Genomic DNA, 23,443 nt, shown 5'->3' with positions numbered 1-23,443 from the left:
CCACGCATATACACGTCCAGACCGGACCGGACTTTCTGCGGATTTCATTACTTCAGTATCGTCAGGATTCCAAAAATTGATCAGTGACCTAAAACTTTAACAAAAACTCTAAAAATCTTAGTGACCGCTCTGTCCAGAGAACAGGGGATATTATCATGGCAGGCAAACATTATAAATATCATCATTTGGCGCTAGATCTAAAAAGACTTGTATGTTTTCCATATCCAAGGAGTGAAAAAGATGTATCATCTTATTATTAAATATTCTAGACCATAGTAAGGTATAGAATATTTAACAAAAACTCTTTTTTCATGTATTTACAAATTAAAGTATACTTGACAAGAAAGTATATTCTTGTTTAATCCTTTATCCAAGTGTAAACAAACAAAGATTGCTCATGAATTATCTTCATGACTAGACTACTTGTATATAAAGGCTGTTAGCTACCTTTCTGATGTATATATTGATGCGCATTATTGTAAGGGACTATATGGAAAATATATGACTTTAACATGAATTCAATCAAATTTAATTCAGTCTTTCACCGGCTAACTCGGTTAGTTCGTCTCATATAGGAGTGGCAGGGTTTTCCTCCCAGAAACTCGGGTTTTTCCTCTCGCATCCAGGAAAATCCGCAAGAAAAACATACGCAATTTACAGACAAAAGATTACAACCAATCGTAATATATTGGTTTCATAAGATGGTGCTGATTGCCCATGTGGACATTCCAGACGTTTATTTTAATATCATACGCTAAATGATACTTGGATAACGGAATAAAGAAGAATATAATTTCCTGTGAAGTATAATTTACCTTATAACTAACCAAGTGAAAAAAAAAAATTTCTGCAGCTATTTCTGATACAGTAGAGTTAAGTAATTCCGTTCCTCAAGCCTTTACTATAGTGCACGAAGCCTAGCCCGATAGCCTTAGACTTGCCAGCCAGATAGATATCTCGTTGTCCGGAAGGAGTCAGGTTTGCAGGGGGGGGAGGGGGAGAACAGGCAGATATCATACAATGATCAGGAGATGGGCATCACTGGCATGGATAACACGTTCACGAGTCTTTCGGACTCATTATATTCCCCTACTCTTTAATTAACTCTTCGGCATGGCCAGATATAAAAATGTCTCGCAAATCATTGCAATGCCACTGCGTATAAAAACCAACAAAGTACCAAAAATCTAAAAAAACTCAACATACATTGTTTTTTTTTATGTCTGATCCATACAAAAAGTATCACGATGGGGATGGTACATCATTGCCATTTATGAGCAAGTGTGTAAGAAGAAGAAGAAATAATCTGTTGACTTGTTTTTCAAACACTGTAGTCTTTGGTGGAATGAAAATGGTGGAAAAGAAGCTTGTTCGGAGCTGGACTGTAAATGAATTTTGATCAGCAGCAGTCCTTGTTCTTATAATGTTTGAGGAAAGTGAAGGAATGATGGTGGCTAGGTTGTTCAGAGCATTGTTTATGAAAGAAAGGAATTGGAGTGTGTCTGTTCGAGAGAGAGACATTATTCTGTACATTATCATGGGGAGTGTCCTGTTTTCAATCAAGCAAGCGTAGAGATGCTTCTGTTCACCACTCCAAATGTGTAATCAGTATTGTTACATGGTTTGGCAGATTTGTGATTTATACAGTGTTAGCAGTTGTATAAGTGAGAACGATTGCTGTGAGTAGAAAAGTACAATCGGGTTTTTTGGCGCTGCAGAAGATATTTCGTGGCAAGAAAAGCCCAATTTTATTTGCCCAATAAGAGACACTATGTTCTGATCATGTCACTTTCCGTTATTTATTTAGAGTAATGGGAAGTGACCTAAGAACTTACTTAAGAAATTACACAAACAATTACACCATCACCCTTCTCAACAATATGGCATTTTAAAAACGCTAACCCACAGAGCGAGAGCAATCTGTTCCAATGACAATGCTCTTGCTGCTGAACTGGCTCACTTACGCCACACCTTCTTGGTCAATGGCTATAATCCCCATAAGATAAACAAAATACTAAACGCCCCTAAGAAACCCCTCCCACTGTCCACAACATAGAACTACAACAAAACAGTCACCATCCCATACATTAAAGGCACATCCGAAAAGATTGCAAGAATTCTTAATAAACATGAACTACGCACCACATTCAGACCGTGTGGCAAATTAGCAACCCTTATCCGCTCACCCAAGGACAGCATTCCCCCTCTATCACATCCAGTCTACGGAGTACCCTGCCTACTACGGTCAAACAGGAAGAACTGTGAACATCCGCATCAGCGAACACAAAAGATACGTCCGGCATTATCACTATGGCAAGTCGGACCTAGCAGACCATGCTCTGAATACTCCTGCACAAAAGGATCAACTGGAAGAACCCAAAAGTACTGCACAGAAGCTCTTACAAGTCGGAGAGATTGTTCTTAGAGGCAACAGAAGCCCTGAAACACACTCGAAATCTAAACAAATATGGCTTTATAAATTTGCCTACAATCTGGGACAGTCATCTTAAGAAAAAACTAGTACCGGTTTTATCTCTGTTTAGGACTCTAGTCTTATGTGATAGCTGCATTTTTTTTTCAGATAGAGGGCACCAAAATCAGGACTCTAGTCTTTGTGTTGCTGTTACAATTTTGTTTATCTAGTCCGTTGATTACACCATGTTGTTATAGTCTCACGTATTGTAACAAACTGTGTTTTGTGCTCTGAAGATGCGGGCTATATCACCAGCGAAATATCAGCAATAAGTTAATAAATTAATTATTTACTTATTTTTCTGTGTTCTATTATATACCGTTAAGATATAAACAACATGTACGACGAACACATAAGTCTGTCCACTCGTTTATTGTTGCTAACTGTTCACTCCAGTCTGTGGCCTCCAGTCTTTGATTAAGTGTTTTATTTCTAACCCAGCTCTCTGATACATACGTTATAACTGATTGGAACACTTTATCGTATACAGATAATTTGGTGTTTTGAGTAAATTCTCTCATATTCCATATACTTTTTTCAGCTGACTTCCTACCATACCCTTTACTAATTCGGTTTTCTATTTCCATATTTAATTTACCATCTTCACTAATAATTGTGCCTTAATAGCTAAAATGTTTCAATTGCTCTATTAGATCTCCATTCAGGATGCAGTGGGTGTTTTCGATATTTCTGTCTATTTTCATTGTCTTTGTGTTTTTATTGCTGATTTTCATACCAAATTTATTACAGCTGTTATTCAGTTTAGTTAGGGAATTGTAGAGACTTGAAGTGGATTTGTTTAGTAGTATAACATCATCTGCGTAGAGCAAAGAGGTAAATTGGATATCTCCGATATCGTGTTATATTCTCACGATTTCTCAACTATTTGTCTTAAAGTGAAAATCTGATCTTCACAACCTCTATTTGGCCTGAACCCATCTTGTTCTTCTCCAAGTTTCTCTTCCACAATCTTTCTCAACCTCTTTTCAAGTATGCTTGCATATCTCTTACCTGGAACATTTAGTACAGTAATTCCTATGTAATTCTCACATTCAGTTGTATTCTCTTTTTTATAGATGAGTACTATTGAGAGTTCTACTCTAGTCATCAGAAATTCGGCTCTCTGACCAGGCCTTCTGCATTATACAGTGTAGCCACTGGAAAACCGTTACATCTCCATATTTGAGCATTTCTTGTTGAATATCATCTACTCCAGTTGCATTCCCACATTTCAGGTGCTTAATGACTTTTCTACTTCAGGTATTGACTGTGTTCCTGATTGCATTCCTGTTGAGTGTTTCACTGCTTGCTTCATTAGAAATATTTCAAAATAATTAATCCAGATATCTAGACTAACTTTATCTTTAATTTTTATGTCACCTTTACGATTACTGATTCCTTTTACGAGTAATATTTTCCCCATTTGTAAGCTTTTTCAATAGCCTCGAGAATATTTTGCCAGGTTCCTGATATTTCTCTTCTATGTTCATACCAAATTATTCCCATGATTTTTGTTTAGATAGTTTTGCACAGTGCTTTACTTTTTTACATTTGTTATCATATTCTTCAAGAGCTCAAGCTGATTTACTTGTCAGAAATTCGGTATGCTTTCTTCTTTTCATTGACTAACTCTAACTTCCTGAGTTCAGCAAGGATAGAAAAATCAGAAATCCATGATGACACCCTCACCACAAGGCTCTCTAGTGAATTAATCAATGTTTTCTTCAGGGTCTGCCACCGAATCTCTAAGGTTTGACTGTTTTCAAACTCTTTCATTTTTTTAATTTTTTTCTTGAATAACGTTTGTATATTTGAGTCCACAGTTCATCTCTGACTTTTGCTCAACTTTGATTCGTTTCAAAACTTTATTATATACTCCTCTTTCTTATATGAAATTCATTAGTAAAAGCTGCAGTTAGTACCACTTTTAATTAAAACTACAACTTGGTTAAAAGTGGTACTATGCATTTGTTGAGTGGAGTGTTTCGTTAGTAATGATTGACATTCAGTTCTAAAGGCGATGTTATATGAACAGACTATCAGAGATGAGTTGCATTTAATATACATAATGCTTATAAATTAGTATTACAATTTAAGCACAATTAATAAAAAACAGAGTACATATATCTTGGTTGGAGAGTGAAGGTGTTTCTTATTTTTTCCCCATATTCATATTCAAGTTATCACATACTACCATCGTAAACGCTCTAACTGTCGAAGCCAAAATGGCAATTTATTGGAACGGCGCAAGTTCATTCGGTATGTTTTTTTGATTAGAAGAAGCTGTGGTATGCAAGTTAAGAGAAACATTCGTTATCAATATGATAAGGATTTATTAGTGGCGAAAGAATTTGGTTTCGACAGGGGCTTGTGTCCGTCCTAAAAAAAAGTAGGCCATTTTTGAGGATAGAGTGGACCAGTTTTTAGAAAAGTTCTGCACAGAGTCATCTCAACACTATGGAAAGTGTTACAAATACGATTAATCTAAATCTATATAAATTTAGATTATTAAAATCATTACAGATACTAATGTAAAGCATCATCATGCATTTCTTGATGAGATCTTGCAGCAGAATAAAATTATGGATTGATTACTCGAGGCTGTTATTGTAGTAAAGAATGCATATTTCATGTCAATTTATATTTGGGGAAATGAATATTCTCATATACATGACATTCAATTAAGGACGATTATATGGTCTTCACATTCCAAATTTTTATTTTTAGTTTATTTATCTGTTTTAATTTTGTGCCACGAAAATAAAAATGCGTGTGGCTTCCTTTTCGTAAAGAAAAATATTACCGATATTGTGTAGCTGAACATTCTCCAGAATTTTCTCATCCCCACAAATTGATGAAGGTTGTCAAGACGTTATCATTAAGATTGTGCTCTTTCTCTTATGTATTCTGATGTGTATCAGCGCCTGTTCCCCTCATTACAGATGGAGTGGAGTGATGTGGTCGAACTAGTCCGATTTGGTGGGTACCTTTTTTCTAGAGTTAACTCAGCTAGACTTGTGCTTATTTGTAAAAGATGAAGCGTACGTGACACTTAATGATCATGATGATGTGAGAGCAAGAATCACAGGCGTAATTGTAGAAGTTTGCCTGGAATGAAATTTACTTTCCGTGGTGTTACATAAATGCGCATTTTATTTTTATGTAATTCATATCAGTAGGCTTATCAATCAATAGGCATCAAAAGTTCCCGTAAAGTTACTTTATAAACAATGTTTATTTTTGTTAACCAATTGTGTATGGGTGTTTTTAAATTCCGACGAATCAGAGAAGCTAGAGAAGCTACAGTTTTAAGTATGATATTATTAAAATGGGAGCATCATTTTTTACGATTAAAAGCCACATACGGTTCGCAAGCTACGAGTTTATTTCTAAATGTGTGTGTGTGTGTGTGTGTGTGTGTGTGTGTGTGTGTGTGTGTGTGTGTGTGTGTGTGTGTGTGTGTGTGTGTGTGTGTGTGTGTGTGTGTGTGTGTGTGTGTGTGTGTGTGTGTGTTCGTGCTTGCGCCCGCGCCTGTTAATCTCAAACTTTATGTTTGTTGTCTGTGCGTTTATAATAAGGATCCAGCTTTTAATAATATTGAGTTAATTAATCAATCTTAAACTCGAATATCTTTAAAATGAGCAAATATACACAGTCCAGTCCAAATATTATGACCACTACCCTAATAGTTCATAGGCCATGCGCTTGCTGTTAGAACCCGCTACTGGCAGTTACATAGACTATAAGACTTCTGAACGTTGCAGGCGGTAAGCTGTACCATATCGTCAGTATCGCTCTCCGTAGATCTGTAAGTGTTCGATATAAAGGATTCAAACACTGTATCTCTCGATCCTACAGGATTCAATGATGTTCTATAATATTCAGTTCGGGAGAAATTCTGGCGAATTCAGCGGTCGTGGTAAGTAATACCTGGAAATCGTTGACATGATCGGTGATCACTCTCGAACGATACTGGCAACGTGGCACGCCACATTATCTTGCTAGAACAAACTTGTGTCATCTGAGAAGACAATCACGACGAAGAGTGTACCTGATTAGCCCCATTGGATAGATGCTTTGTAGTATTCATACTAAGATATGTCTGCGGGTTTCGTTGGGAGGAATCGAAGAGATTCCCAGGATAAAATCTTTCGTGGTATCAGCGTGATTTCCATGTGCAGGTTTTCACGTAGCAACCATCCAAATAGCTTGTCCGCGCGGTTAGCCCAGTGGTTATGTGCTTTCCAACCATATGCTTGGGAAAGGAGTGTCATGGGTTCGATTCTCATCGCCGACGTGAGGAGCTTAAGGATCTTTCTCAGACATGGCCACGTTAGCCCGTCTTGGGCGTGGACAGTAGGGTTTATCTGGGGTTTTTCATCTCGCAAGCAGGGGCAAACCGGCTCCGTGAACACACGGATTACAATCAGGAATACTTAAGACCCAGCCTGATAGGCCTGATTCGTCAGCTTTGCCAGTCCCGAGCCCGGATAAAATTTGGGAGGATTGAGATGGTGCCATACTTCCCCGTAAAAGGGACCTCACGGCCGTTATATCCGGCCGAATAAATAAATAAGCTGGAAACGAGATTAATCAGAAAAGGACTGTTTTTCAGTCTTTAGCTCGACCAAGGGAAGGAAACACACACACACACACACACACACACACACACATATAGATATATATTGGTCGTATTTTAAATTTATTTTTCTTCCTCAGATCTCTCTCGCACTGCCATTTTTGAAATAACTTTTTACTTTTATCTCTTATATGTTCCATCCCGCAGCTACTCAAATGTGATGTTTTCCTAATATCCAGCCCATCTAGCGCTACTAGTGGTTTCAGGTCCAATCACTATTTTTATTCAGAATAACCATAAAATACACTACGAATATCGGCAATTACTGAAAAGAATAAATGTAATAAAATTTGTGTGGACACAATTGAGGAAAAACGTTTTCTTGTTAATAATAAACAGTTTATTATCTTTTTCATACATTGAAAATTTGCTGTTCACTTAACAGCTATGATGATGTGATAAAAAAAAATAGCAAGGCACAAAAGTTTACTAAAGTAACTCTCACCAACAGAACCAACAGCAAAATAAGTGAAAAGTATACAGTTATTTCTTTTCATATCCGAGTTGAGCGTTGATGTGCCTTCACGGAAACTGATATTCTTAAATTTGTCCATCAGTAAATTTGCTTTGACTTTCCGATAAAATATGAAATGAGTATGTATACTGACCATCTTACCGCCAATAATGATCATTGCTTTACATAAAGAATAGAACTCGTAATTTTTTTCCACATACCTTCTTTAGCATTATACTAGGTGGCTAAACTTACTGGCAAAAGAACATCGAATATTTGGCCACAGCATATCTTTGGGTAAAACCTAAGGACATATACCAGTTAACAAACAGAATATTGTCTCTAAAATAAAGCGCTGATTTAAAAGGTTGCCATTTGTCTATTTTAAATGTAATCGTACCATGTGAAAGCTAAAAGCCCTTCCCCATAGTAAAAGCAGGTAACACTTTGCAAACACAAAGTGATTTCCTCGTAATCATGCAGGCTGCCGTTGAAGTGAGGGATATAAATGACTTAATTTAATGCATTAAATGTAACACGTGTAATATACAATGAGTTGGTGTCGCATTTCCATTCATTCTTCTGATGCTACATCTGCTTTATCACACAATATATTTGTCACATTCGCACAGTAGATGACTAAATGCAACAACAGAAAATGCTTTTTAATGCAAACACATTAACTTTCTGGTTTGGATACCAATGTAAGTTGTAGAGTATATGGTATTGATCCTGAGGACAACAGATATTACCTATCCTTGTGTTAAATTCTTTCGACTGAACAATACATTCTCGAGTAAATCTGTCGAAAGAAGAGAGATATCATTAAGAGGTCTTACAATTCCGTACATCAGGTTAAGCTCTCGTTAATATACAGCCACTGACATCACTATCATCTGAGTCCCATTGTAAATATGAAACTAAAAAAAATTCCCTGATTTATCAACCTGGAAATCAACTAGTAACAAGTTGTCCTTCTCAACGGAATAAGAATCAACAATAATATAACGTTTGAGCTTATATAGGCCTTTAGGTAGATAAACCTCAATGATTTTTTACTTCGTTCTGTTTCCTGTGGGTAATAACGCCATTTGATGCACCATTCGACCAAGATGCTTTTCCATTTTGAACTACACCGTTCCTGCCATTACTTATTCCATTCTTCATATGACCATTACTGACACCATTTACTTTTACCTCTTCCTGTATTTGTTCTTTCTTTTGCGCTCCAATATAAGCTTTTCTATAGAAATTATAGAACATTATCCAGAATAGGACAGCATGACCCATAACGGCATAAGCGAATCCTGAATGGTATTCACACCAATCTAGAAACAATGGGAGCATGGCATGGAAGAACGCGATCACAAACTGAGTCTGAAATGAAATATCAAATTATTAAATAACATATTTATTGGTACATAGGCAATTTAATGAAAATTATTTCAACAACAGCAACAACTACAGTACTGACCAAAGTTATTGGAAAAAAGAACTTAAAATATTTGACTACAGATGTTGCCTGGGCGAAGCTTTGAAATTAAAATGATGTGCAGTGAAAATTACAGATTCTCTCCAGTCGTAAGCTTATAAAAATTCTCACAAATGCAATGTGTAGTTTGTAAATTAACTGAAAAAAAGAAGAAAAACCACAAAGTTCTGTGTATAATTTAGCATTTTATAATTCGTTTCAACTGGCAGAGCGCTGAAACGCCATGAAAATTTAATATAGTATTTATAGCTTAATTATAATATGCACAACTTAATTTATATTAACGTAATATACGCAACTTAATTTATATTATTTTATTCGATTTACTTCTACGAAATTTAATGAATTAATGATTTATGATGTCTTACCTTTGCGAGCAAAAGCAAATAAGTAGAGATCCTTGTATTATCTTATCGCAAAATAAGTAAAATAGTATTAGATTGGTTCGTCCGTCCGTACGCATATCACATCTTCAACATCTGAATAGATTTACGTTAAATTTGTGTTTGTAATCTCTAATACTAATTCCAGTGATTTAATTTTGATTTACATTGTAGAATTATTTCAGTGAAAAATAAGGCAAAACTATTCGAAATGGTGCAAGCGTTTGTTCCGAAAAACGTAACGAAATAAACTGTACAGTACATAAGCCAGACGATAAGTTCATTTGCTATAATACCGAATAAGGCCACCATAAGAATGTTATGGTTAATAAAATTTTTATTACTGTTTCAGATTTTTCCTATACTTGTTTTCTTTACTTCAAAATAACTCCATTATTAAGTGCAATTATATAGTTCCATGTTCGTTTCAGGAAAGTACCAACGAAATGAGATTTGGACATTATTCATCACATTTTATGTGCAGTATGTAAAGATCTTTCCCCGTTTAAGAAATAAATACTTTGATGAGAAGTTCTTTCAGCAGAAAGTTATTACTGTGATTTCCATAATTTTTGCTATTCGATGGTTGTGAGGAAAGAGTTACTCGTACATGGCGAATGTTAAAACAGCCACACGAGTTTAATGCCCTCTGCGATTCCCGGTAACATTGACTGTCTGACGGGAAGTGCATGATCAGTCATGATAAATCTGCCAGACAGGTTTGGTACAAAAGGATCCTTCTCCAAAAGAAAAAAAAAAAAAACACGCAAGTATAATACCATCATATTACACGCCAGATATTCAATTGTTTTAAACGCGATATTGGCTGGGGGTGTCATGGTTTGACGCTTTTTTTTTCCACTCGTTGCTAAAAGGATTAAATCATAAGAACCTCTTGAAAAACATGTAGAGAACTTTGTATTTTTACTATTTTTTATGTCAATTCCACCAGTAAAAGGATGAAACGCATAGAACATTTAGTAAATGAAGGAGTATAGATTTGATTTTATGTGAATTTTACAAGACAGGTGTTATTTAAAGAGTAATTAAGTACTATGACATTGCATTATAACATCGTTCTTAGATAACGATAACTGCTATTTGAATTTTCCATAATCAGCTAAGAGTTGAATCATTGAAATGTTTTAAGCTCCTTCTAGAATTCCAACATCAACGGAAATTTTTCTAAATCATTCTATTAATGGGATCGGTTTTATTGTCAGTTGATCACTAGCCACCAGTTATTTTCCTCCGGGATAGCCAGGATCGCAATTTCAAAAATAAATTAATTAATTAAAATAAATAAATTAAAATAAATTAAAATACAAAATTAGTATTAATATAAGAACATTGAATTTCATTAAGGCTCCATTTGGATTCGACTTTTCATGTCGTATTTGTATTTGTTATCATGATAGGAATTTGACAGTGAAATCAGCTCCAATTGTTGCTAACAGAAAGTAAACTCCATATCGTGTACAATTATAGTAATAAGTACTATTAGTATACAAGAAAACTGTTTTAGTAACTTAACAAAAATATATACATATTCATGATTTATGCGAAATCAGTAAATATTAGAATGTGCTATAATTTTGTGCCAAGATGTTTTGAATAATTATCTAAAATATATCGGAATTCCTTTTTTTATTTAATCAAAGGACGTGTGTGTGTGTATATATATACACGAATTTTTCTTAGCGTAATAGTTATAAATGCGAGCTCTAAACTTATTATTAGAAGAGCATCTCCATAAAGTTCGAGGACTCGTCGGTGACGACCCACTCTAACCATTTTTCGCATATTGCCTTTTAAACTGTTCTCTTCATAACCGTATTGTCTTACTAGTGTGACGGATTGCGCGAAGTATGATAAACTAAAATATATTATTTCCATTCGAAAATTATGAGATATTTTCCCACACCAGATGTACTTTCTAATATCACCCCAAGAGCAGCCACAGAACACTGAACATAATGGTGTAAATAAAACAATTAGTTTAAAAAATCTCTTAGGCTCCTCCATTTTTCTTTATGATTACTTTCATTGAATCTAATCGAGTGACGAATAATCTTTCGGCCAGAATTTGCAGTAAAACTACTATCCATATATTTTCGCTGCTAGATTACATGGTTTCATAAGTCAATTCTCTTATGTAAATATATCTGTAACTTCTTATTATGTACTTGTTCACTCTACTGATGGAACCATATCATTCAAACGTATAAAGAAATGTCATACATTTGAATTTCTAATTGTCTATAAACAAATCATTAAGTAAAGAACTTAAAAAAATTACAAATGTATTTACTAAAATAAAGAGCAAAAAAGGCTTCAGTTCGGCGATGCAAAAATTATAAAAATCAAGTGCATATTAGATCCAACATTATTTCAAAGCCGAATGTAGAAACTATGAAAGTTTCGTAAAGATAAACCAGAGAGCTTGCGGGAATACAACTGCCAGCATTTACGAGTCGCCCTAGCGCGAACCACTTTACAAACAAGAAAGCGAATATATGGACGCCTGGCTGCCCAGGCGTCCATATATTCGCTTTCTAATTGGTCCATTTTCTGATAAAGTTTCGCTGGTGTGACAGCTGTTTTGAACTGATTGGTTCTCTTCAGAGACCAGGCAGAAACCTTAAGAGCGCAAAAACTCTCTTTCAGTACTAAGGAACTTGAAACACCGGAGAAGTGTATTTTTCGTAAGCGAACTCTCGGTCGGTGCGTAAAAATATTTACTAAAATAAAGAGCTACAATAAAACTAAAACAAAGTGGTCCCCGCTAGAGTGACTCGTAAATGCTGGGGGGGGGGAGTGCATTCCCTTAAGCTCTCTGGTCAACTTATTTTTACGACACTTTCATAGTTTCTACATTTGGTTTTGAAATAATGCTGGATCTAATATCCATTTGAATTTTATAATTCTTGCATCGCCGAACTGAAGCCTTTTGGCTCTTTATTTCAGTAAATACTTTTACTCACCGTCCGAGAGTTCGCTTATGAAAAATACTCCTCTCCGACGTTTCAAGTTCCTTAGTATTGAAAGAGAGTTTTTGCTTTCTGATGGTTTCTTCCGAGTCTAGCTCCCGGTGAGAAGGGAGGGGACCTTAATATTTCGGGGGGGGGGGGTGCCTTGGGAGAGCAACTTGAGTCTCGGGAAAGTGCTTTCCAGCGTGGCTCGTGTGGGGTTTTTCCCTGGAATATGAGCGGTTCTACTCAGTGGTGGGGTGAACCAGTCGCTGAGTGGAACCAACGCTGAGTTGGACGATCTTTCGGTCACTCGTAGGGAGTGGTCAGGGGGGGGGGGATCGCCTAATTTTTAGAGAGGGTTTTACTGAAATATCTGCCTAATCTCTGAAGAGAACTAACCAGTTCGAAACAGCTGTCAGGCCAGTGAAACCTTATCAACTTATCAAAAAATGGACCAATTAGAAAGCGAATATATGGACGCCTGGGCAGCGTTCATGTTTTCTAAAGTGGTCCGCGCTAGAGCGACTCGTAAATGCCGGGGAGGGGGGGGGGGTATTTCCGTAAGCTCTCTGGTCAACTTATTTTTACGAAACTTTTATAGTTTCTACATTCGGCTTTGAAATAATGCTGGGTCTAATATCCACTTGATTTTTATAATAATTACAAATGTATTTACGTCTGTACGAATTTACTCAGCGTTATTAGAGTAACTTGACGTCGTTTTGCGAGCTTTGTTGCAACGAAATTTTAAAAACAACTCATGCATCAGTATAACATATAGGATATTCACAAGCCATGGATCTATTTTGTTTGTTAATAGAACTTTTCCTAGTCATCTTGCAGAGGAAATGCAGTCTCACATTTATCCAAAATGAGACTATTTGAAAGACTCAGCATATAGCGCAATCGAAAGTGACGACGGTCTTTAGTTGGATTCCAATAATATTTGCAAGGACCTTCATGTGAAGGTAAGTTAATCAGCTTCATACAGAGGTGGCAGGTTATGTCCTCCTATAACTCAGAAATTTCCATCATGTTTCCAGCAAAGGAGCAAATGCTGTTCTTAAAGTAGGCTTTTGAAAAGCCAACGTTAATTATAAAACCTACCAATTAAAAGCTATAATTAGTACTATGGATGAGTAAATCTTAATTAGATAATCCGGAAACCCTGTTCTAGACCAACCCGAACATGATACGTTTGGCCTGTGGTAAGTAGGATGATTGTAGTCTCACACTTGACAATGAAATTCCCCTGCTACTTAAAGACGTTCGCAAGAATCCATATCCACTGTGAAATTGGAATCCACAATTTGTTGGTTGGACAGCGGAAGCTCTATCCAGTCGGCCAACCAGACCGGCATTATTTGGCCTTAGAAGAGTTAGAATGTGGATCTTACACGAAGTATTTCATAATTTCTTTTCTATGCCAGTAGAAAAGAAATTATGAAATAATTTCTTTTCTACTGGCATAGAAAAGAAGTTGTAGGCCTAACTCAAGTGGCAGTTTTAGGCAATATATATATAATTATAATTTATTGTTATACATTGTTGGATTTTTTATGGCAGTTCCATTCACAAGGACCTTAATACTGTGAGTGGACAAATTGTTACATTATCAGGGAACGTTCCTTCCCATGCCAACTTTTTTTTTTTCATGCATATTCAAAATAAAGCCGATTGGCGGTCTCATACTGGACAACAACAACAACAACAACAACAAAAAAAAACCACCTAATGATTTTCGCAAACCTCCATATTACATTGCGATTCGAACCATTAACCTATTTAACAGAAAAGCAGAGGTGATTTGCATTCTGCCACCAATACCGGATTACAACAAAGATCTGTATCAATAGAATACAATTTCAATTCATCAATTAAACTATATAATTACCATCTGGAAAATTGTTAAGTATTTTTTCCACCACAAATACTTTCTCATACTAGGTCCAAGAGCAGCCAGGCAATAGTAACTGTACATAATCATGTGGACGAAACAATTGATGAAAGGAAAAAATGCGTTGTGACCACCTGTAAACAAATAAGTAAATAAATAGAGCGAGAGAAAATCAGTTAGATTAACTTTAGTTTAATCAGTTTATATATTAATTTTATTTCAGTTATGTAATTGATTTTAAAAAAAAGGCGCCATAAACTGAATGAATGAATGGCTGAACTTCACCTAATTTAAACTAAACTTGAGTACTAGATTACAAATTTTTTTCCCTTATGTGAAATTACTTAAATAATCAAATATATTATTCTTTCTTCCTCCCTCCCCCGCCCACACACACATGGCATCAATTTGCTATGGGTTCTAAAGACTTGTTTGACGATAAAAAAATACTCGTGAAAGTTTCCGAATAAACATAGTTTTGAGAAGTTTCCAAATGACCAGTGATCAATAAATTTTATTTCAACAATAATAATAGTTGTTTCCCTAATACGGAAGTGGCAGGTTTTCCCCTCTCGGAAACGCTGGTTTTTCATCACGTTGAACAGAAAACCCGGCTAGAAAAACACGTAATTAAATAGACAAGCCGGTTTCATAGCTTTCGTTACTTCAGCCATTGTTTAAAACATCCCAGCCCAATCCTAACACTAAGCCGTTTATTAAGATTATTAAGTATGATTTTGATGATATGTTGGTGAGGACCTATCGGATAGATATGGGAGAAATATTCCACAGAACAAAGTAGGGGTGATGGCGAACAAAAGGCCATTTCTGAAAGATACACGTGTCTTAAGGTTACGAAATGGGAGGGTAGGTGGGTGAGTGAGTGAGAAAATGCGTTGCCTGAGCAGACGAATTTTCAAAACAAGATACTCGTAGGCATTGTAGTGTAGAGAGTAAGGACCGTTAACAACGAGTCTGTAAATTCTTGGAGGTCTGAAATATCATACTGATATTGGTGAATTAATTTCAAATCACATCTTATATATTAACTATTACGATTCCCTAGCTCAGTCGATATCGACGATGCCTTTTGGTTGAAAAAGACCCGTTTGTTCGAATTCCGTTTAAGACACGAATAACCTTTATAAGGACTTTTCAACAGAGAGGTGCAGGATTTTTTCCTCACAGTACATCGAGTTTTTATCCTACAAAAACAGATAAACCGTCCATAGAATACATACTTTGATAAACATAGCAGATATATAACGCGAATAGGATTTCTCGGCGTATCTTTGACATTAAGGTTTTTATGAACGGTGAAAGAACACCGAACTTTACACGTTAAAGAGGAGATGAAAATATTAACAGTTCTTTGCTGAAAAAATATTGCAATGAATATTTTTACTTATCTGTAGATCTTAAAGTTATTCTAAGTATTGTCTCCTGTTGTTCACAAACAAATAGTGAAAAGTAAAGATTTAATAGTTTACTAACAGTTTAATAGTTTATTAAACAGTTCTGATCTTAAGGTCTCTAAATATTGTTGTTATTTAGAAGTCCGGCTGAAGTAACTAACGCTGTGAGCCCTTGTATTATGTATATTAATTGCCTTTTTAGGAGAAAAAAAAACGAGTTCCGGGAAGAAAATCCTTTCACCTCTATTGAAACCGACTAACTGAATTCATTTGAAATGTTCTTCTAAAAGGTGCCTTCGCCTCCTAACGGGACTCGAACCTAGGTCTTTTAGACCTTATGCATTATTGATTTCAAAGTGCTTGATATCGATTATATGAAATTTTCTCTCTAAGTCATTGCTACATATGAGACCAACTCCTAAGGAGAATTTTGTAAAAAAAAAAAAATTTCAAAATTCATCAGATATTTAAAATATCTCATTAACTTTTGTTTATTTAAAATTTTTGTTTATTTATAATTTCACAAGATAAACACCAGGAATTAACATAACATTAAAAACAGATTTTCATTAAATTCCTTAAAATAGATATTTATTTATGAGGAAAAAATGTGCCCTCACGTACACTGAGCCGTTATGTGCTATAATAAAAAAAAAAAAAAAAAAAAAAAAAAAAAAAAAAAAAAAAAAACTGGTTATACGAAGTTGGTGTCATGAGACTCCGATTGCTCTCGGCGGTTCTGGATTCGTAAACTGTTCTAGCAAGTCAATAAAATATGAAATCGAAGTATGCAATGACTGCGCGACATTCCTTCTTTCACCATTCTGCTTGAGCCAACCGCAAACAGAGATCAAGATATGCTTGATGGTCTTTGCCTAAAATAAGGACTAAAATTGCTGCAGAGCTCTGCAGCAATTTTAAGCTATAAGAATTTTGTAACCAATATTTTGTTACTTTCGGTAATACATCGAGTTCTTAAGATGAATGAACTTCCGAGAATATACCTCATCGACTAACCTGAATGAAATATTGATGCTGCTGTAATACTAAAGACAAAACCAATTAACAGACATCGCTTAAGAGAAAATAACTAAAGTTACTTACTCATATGTATCCTTCCGTTTTACTAATATTCATAATATGGTGCTGGAAATAAGTTCATGTGGTGGTTTTTCCTTATTTAATTCGAATCTTTATCTCAGAATAGACATAACTTGATCAAATTTTAGACGTAAAAGATTTGACATCAAATCATTAAATAGACCGATAAATGTGGTGAGAGTCTGTGAAAATTTTCTATTTTATTTTATCAGTATTTTTACATACAAAAGAGAAGGACTTATAGTTCATTAGTACCTCCCTCCACTTTTTACTATATATGCATTTAGTAAAAAGTGGGGGGAGGAATGCATTTATCGACTTTTTTTTTCTTGAATAGCTGTGGATTGTAATTACTCTTTATTTATTATTTTTTTTTTTTGCGGTGGGGTCGTTCTGAAAACCAGCTTGGAGGACACGAAAGAAACTGATTATAAGATGGGCTCGATGAATTTAAAGTTGTCCCAAGTTGAATTATATATGACCTTTTTATTGTTGTTTTTGTGTGCATGTTTATGAAGTTTTAAAGAACATGCAGGTATGTAAATATTAGTTCACTTAATGGGTGGTGTGTGTGTGTGTGTGTGTGTGTGTGTGTGTGTGTGTGTGTGTGTGTGTGTGTGTGTGTGTGTGTGTGTGTGTGTGTGTGTGTGTGTGTGTGTGTGTGTGTGTGTGTGTGTGTGTGTGTGTGTGTGTAAAAGACAAAGAATCGGAAAGAAAAACATCATCCTAGAAATACTCAGCTCACTTTATATATATTTCCAATCCTTACCTGCGCCAAATTTCATGCCAATCCACACACCCCAGGCTACTAAAGAATGATGTACAACATGTAGAACCGTGATATGACTAAATTTCTTTCTGAGCACAAAAAAGATCTGAAAAAAGGAGAAAATGCATTACATAAGGCAAATAGGATATTAAAACATAATTGAGTTATATGAGCAATAACAAATATTACATTAAATTATATTTGATAAGAAATTTCTGTTCAAGGGTTTTATTTTCTAAGTGAAAAAAAAAATTACAATTTATTACATGTCCGGAGTATTTTTCAATCAATAAAACGGTACCATATTTTAGTTGCAGCAAAATCTACCGTGTCGAAAATGCTATGAGATAAAACTTCATTTCTATATAAGCTTATTTTATAGCATTTTTTAAGATATTTCATAATCTTCAAATTTATTTTGGTCAGCTATCGATTGCAACTCAATCTCATCAGAAGCATATAACTGTTCGCAACTGAATACACGTCGCTTCCTAGTTTGTCACAGTTTTAATTCCTAGTTTGTTTCGCCTTGTTGATGAAAATGATTTTAACTTGGCACTGAAACAACTTGAAAGAATTCTGAAGTCCATCCTACCCCCTGTGTCAACATATTTATTAATACCAGTTATATTTATCTGCCATTTTCTATACACAAGTTGTATAACTTATATAATTTATATAAGACGGAATCAATCAAAAAAACATTTACAGGTGTAGAACCTGTAAAAGTTTTTTTGATTGATTCCGTCTTGGCCTGTTCATGTGTACTGATAGTCTTTGCTAATGCCTTTGCCTTTCGAAGTTTAAAAAAACTTCGAAGGCAAGCTGAAAAGTTCATTAATAATCACAAAAGTATATACCATATTGTAACATCATTTAAGGGATATTCTGTTATACTGTCAATAGGAATATGAGAGTTACATTGGAAACTCATTAAGAATTTATGAGTAGCTCAAAGTGGTCTAAACTCATTCTCTTTTCTAATTGATGGTCAAATATTACATCATCCTTGGTACTTCGCTACGTACACATTTAACCTGAATGGAAATATTCTTCCTCACCGTTAGGTATTATTAGCCAACAACCTCTTAATGTTTTCTGATTGTGTAGTTTTATTATTCATTTATTTCCATTTACATAATTTGTTTCTTCTTTTTCTTATGGTTTGGTAAGTCCTTATGTGTCTATAACCTTTAAGATAGGGTGATTGGCCCTATACCTGCTGTATAGTATATTTTGTAATTAAATTGCGTGTGTTCTGATGTGTTTGCCGGTTTTGTTCGATGAAAAATCCGAGTTCCCGAAATAAAAATCCTGCTGGCACCATACGAAATCAACTACTCACCTTCAATTGAATAATATGGATAACGATTTTTGCGTTCTAGACGGGATTCGAACCTAGGTCTTTTCTTTCCATCTGAAGAACATCGTCGAAACCGATTGCTTACGAAGGGCAATTTGCTTCTTGCTATTTCCTAATCAGATATTTAATGTCCAGATTGTAATAAAATTCAGGAAAGTCTGGAAAGAACGTGTTTTGAACGTGTACTTATTCAACTTGAATAGGTACATTCTTTAGACTCAATATTTCATTGGTGATAAATTGAATCCTTTCAATTATTTATGTTGTCTTAATTCTGATATTTAGTAAATTAAACATATAATAATAAGCAAATTTTTTATAAATGAAAAATAAAGATGATTAGGCTAAGATGAAATCAAAAATTTCATATATATACACATACGTACATAACATACCGAGCTTCCCCTTCCCCTTAATTACAGATGGATTTCTTTCTTTCTTTTTTTTTTTCTTTTTTTTTTTTCTTTGCTGATGGGGTGAGAATAAGGAAAAATCTTGCTGTACATATGTTACATATCAATAACTTAGTAATTTGTATATCTGTATTTGGGAACTGAAAAAAAAGTGTTAGCATACATCATTTTTTTTTTTTTTGTTTTTCGTTTTGAAATTCGGTTTAAATGCTAGACTGTCTTGTAACTTGTCAATTCATGTCACATCTGTTTTTATATATATAAAAAAAGTGAAGTGCCCTGAAGCACTCGGGAATGAAAATCCCGAGTGCTGCAGGGCATGAAATTTGTTGTGATAGACATTCATAAATACCGCATGGTTAATTTCACAGTTTCGTGATGCAAGAATGAACCGACTCAACAATTTTAGACAAAAGTCCGTATATTTTGCTCGGCAGATAATTTGGGACTTCCTACTGAAAATAATCTGGTCGCTGCGTCACTGTACATTAAAGCTCGCTCCATAATAATACTGCTTCCTTAATAATAGTAATACAGCCTTTTACTATAGAAAGCCCTTAATGTTATTTTCGTCACTCACCATCCGGTAGTCTACGACAATGCAGATTTTTTAGACAAATAGTCCAAAGACGGATATTTCAGGGCGTCTAGGGTACATAAATCGTTCGTTTATTATTTTGTACAACTGATGGAATTTTTAACTAGAAATGCGTTATCATTTCTTCTCGAAGATGTCACTAATGTTTTTATTTGGCTGTTCCGTTCAATAAAATTGCCAAAATTACTTCAAGGAGGAGTACTTAGTAAGCTTACTGCAATATTTAATCTGACTTCAAGACCAAACATCTTATAGCCTGAAATTTATATTTATAGTAAACAAAGAGACGTGTGCTCTGTGTTATGGGCGCATGGTAATTTGTAGTAAAGTCAACTGCTCTCATTATGCAAGTATCTCTGGACACGAAGATAATACTTAATGTACAAACTTTTATTGTTTGCTTTGAATTAGAGTAAAATATGAATGAAAACATGAATATAATTTCCTCCAAGTAAATTAAACTGCCCAACTTAGTGAAAAAAACCTGCTGGAATCTTACTTCATATTTCGATGAACTAAGTAACTTGTTTTTTCCTGTTGTCACTGTCTGCAGTTTAAGTGCAATGCTTCCATAGATAATTCGAAAATTGATATTACTAAGAGATAAATTTGATTATTTTATCGGATGTTTATTTTATCGTCTTTTTTGCATGAGAAAACCGCTGATATTTTATCTTTACCATTACGCTTTCTGTTTTATTCCTCCCCTTTTACTCTTCAAAATTCCAAATGCATACATAAGTATACTGGACATATATGAAATAAATATTTCATGGGGATGTATTGACTAATTGATTGATTGATACGCTGTATCTCTTTAATTGGAAAGATGTGAGATTGAATCGTGTCTAGGACGTGTACAATCTTAAGGCTTTTCACCTATCCCGATTTATGCAGAAATGACTAGTTTTTCCAGTCTGGAAATTAAGCAGCCTGCAGCAATATTTAATCTCACTTCAAGACCAAATATTTCCTACTATTAAATTCATATATTGTATATAGATAAACAACCAGACGTGTGCTTTGTGTTACAGTGGTAGTTTTTTCCTACGAAACAGACAATGCAGCCAGCTAACACATACTGATTGACAGACATAGCAGATTTTCGAGATAGAATCATCTTCTTCATCATGGCATATATTAGGTTTGGTCGTGACTAGCCGGATGCAACATGTTAAAAGAAGATGGGATAGTTAATCAATGCACATCGACAAACTATGCGCTGATTAATATAGCATTGCATCGCTAGTTTATTAGGTGGTAGATTATTTTAATTTCCTGGTGTGATATCACCACGTTGCTCAGAGGCCTGAAGTGGGTATTTTGTCTAGAGAGTAGGGATTCTGGCTAACTGAAAATTCTGAACTTTGCAAAACCTTCGCATTGATACAATTGGTATCAGCATTTCGATGGGCATTCAGCACTACAGATTATCTTAAATTAAAAAAAAAATATATATATATATATATATATATATATATCAAAACTTAAAAAATAATAATATCATCTACTGAACTAAATGGTCATTTTGAATTAAATCATTTTATTTATTTTAGAATGAAATACGTCAAGATTTTTTCATTGTATCAATGAAAAAATACATCACTGTGTTTTTATATAGCTAATAATATCTTACAGTATCGAGTAAAACAATACTGATTTCAATCAATGAAAATTAAAAATGGTCATTATCTCTATAAAACGTGTCTCGGCTTGTGTGCGTCTTCAAAGATTTCCAGTTTCTTACCCTATTTATATTTAAACTTTATATTCGTTTTTAAACTTTTTTAGTAAGCCAAGATGTAATGCGAATTATTTTAGGATGATAAAGCAATCTGTCTATCATTTTAAGAAAGCGTATTCTTTTGCTGATACAATACTTGTCATTTGTATTCGTGCATGAACTGTTTATAATATATAATTTATTTTCTTTTTAAATCCTGCTGAAAAACATACCTGATTTGTGAAGTAAGAATCTTATAGCTGTCTCAAATTATCATTATACTCTGAGAGATAAGCTTAGTTATTTGCCACACATACCAAACCTATTGCTATAGATTCGGGTGATGACACACACACACACACACACACACACACACACACACACACACACACACACACACACACACACACACACACACACACACACACACACACACACACACACACACACACACACACACACACACACACACACACTACATCGACATCATTACTTACTGTATCAGCAAACTCTGCTATCTTCAACAAAAGATACCACCATCCCAGCGTTACAAGCTGAAATATAAATAATAGCATCAATTTAAAAAGAGATCTTAAATTATAAAGTTTGTACATGCATTAACTATACGTTTTCATACAAAACCCATGATCACTTATTTAAACCACTAGTTTCTGAGTCAGAAAAAATAGGATTTCGAATTATGATGTAATGAAATGATAAAATATAATTTATATTAAATATGTATTATGTTAATTAAGTTAATTGGTTTAAAACACTTTCCTTATATAAATTATATAGAATATATGATATTAATGATATATATGTGATATAACTGACGGGATTTCAGCACAGGTGCTAAAAAAGTGTTCAGCTGAACTGGCTATTCCTTTGACCAGGCTGTATAATTTAAGTCTCAGAACAGGAAATATTCCGCAGGAATTGAAGGAATGTATGGTAATTACATTGCACAAGGGTGGTGCAAAGACCGATGTATCCAACTATCAACCAATTAGTATCTCAAGAGTAGTGGTGAAGATTTTGGAAAAAGTGGTTAGGGTTTGCATTCAGAAATGAGTTGACAGAGAAACTCTACTTTGCAATGTAAAGCATGGATTTACTAAGGAAAGGTGGTCATGTTTGAGCAATTTGCTCACGTTCTATAATAATGTTACCGTTGAAGTAGACAAGAGGAATGGATACACCATGATGCTTTTGGATTTTGCTAAGGCTTTTGATAGAGTACAGCATGGAAGAATTGTATCCAAACCCATATATTATAATCTGTAAGATTATAAAATGTTAGCGTGGATAAGAGAATGGCTGACTGACGGATATCAAAAAGTGGCATCGGTAGGATCTGAGTCTGTAAGATTTAAGGTAACTAGTGGTGTACCACAATGACCAGTCCTTGGTCCACTGTTATTCAATCTGTTTCTTTACAGGTATTTGCTGATGACGCAAAGATAGGTAGGGTAATCAGGAATGCTGCTGATATGCAGTATGTGCCGAATGATTTGAATTGGCTGGAATTGTGTACATGGGAAAATGGATGTCACTTCAATGTCAGTAAATGCACTTTGGCATGATTAGATATCCAGTGTCGTATTATATTGGTGGGATTATGCTAGAAGAAACTGATCAGGCTAGGGATCTTGGAGTGTTAGTAGATAGCAAGTTGAAGTTCAGAGGCCATGTTGCAAATACAACTGAAAAGATAATTGTAATGCTGAAACGAACTTTCACATGTAAAA

General features: G+C 34.7%; 1 protein-coding gene across 1 annotated transcript in view; it reads right to left on the bottom strand.

Moving 5' to 3' along the window:
- The window catches only part of LOC150096666 (very long chain fatty acid elongase 7-like), a 186,566-nt gene that overhangs the window by 128,869 nt on the left and 34,254 nt on the right, over positions 1 to 23,443 (bottom strand). Inside the window, exons 5-8 of the mRNA XM_090408676.1 lie at positions 22,190 to 22,246; positions 17,596 to 17,701; positions 14,308 to 14,444; positions 8,718 to 8,943 (exon numbers count right to left, since the gene is read on the bottom strand). Coding sequence (XP_090264802.1) covers positions 8,718 to 8,943; positions 14,308 to 14,444; positions 17,596 to 17,701; positions 22,190 to 22,246 — 526 coding nt within the window. The remainder of the gene's footprint in view (positions 1 to 8,717; positions 8,944 to 14,307; positions 14,445 to 17,595; positions 17,702 to 22,189; positions 22,247 to 23,443) is intronic.

The sequence above is a fragment of the Typopeltis vanoorti genome, chromosome 18 (assembly GCF_054136105.1).
Source record: "Typopeltis vanoorti isolate ZY-2024b chromosome 18, IOZ_Tvanoo_1.0, whole genome shotgun sequence".
Lineage (NCBI taxonomy): Eukaryota > Metazoa > Arthropoda > Arachnida > Uropygi > Thelyphonidae > Typopeltis > Typopeltis vanoorti.
This window is presented reverse-complemented; position numbering and strand designations above follow the sequence as displayed.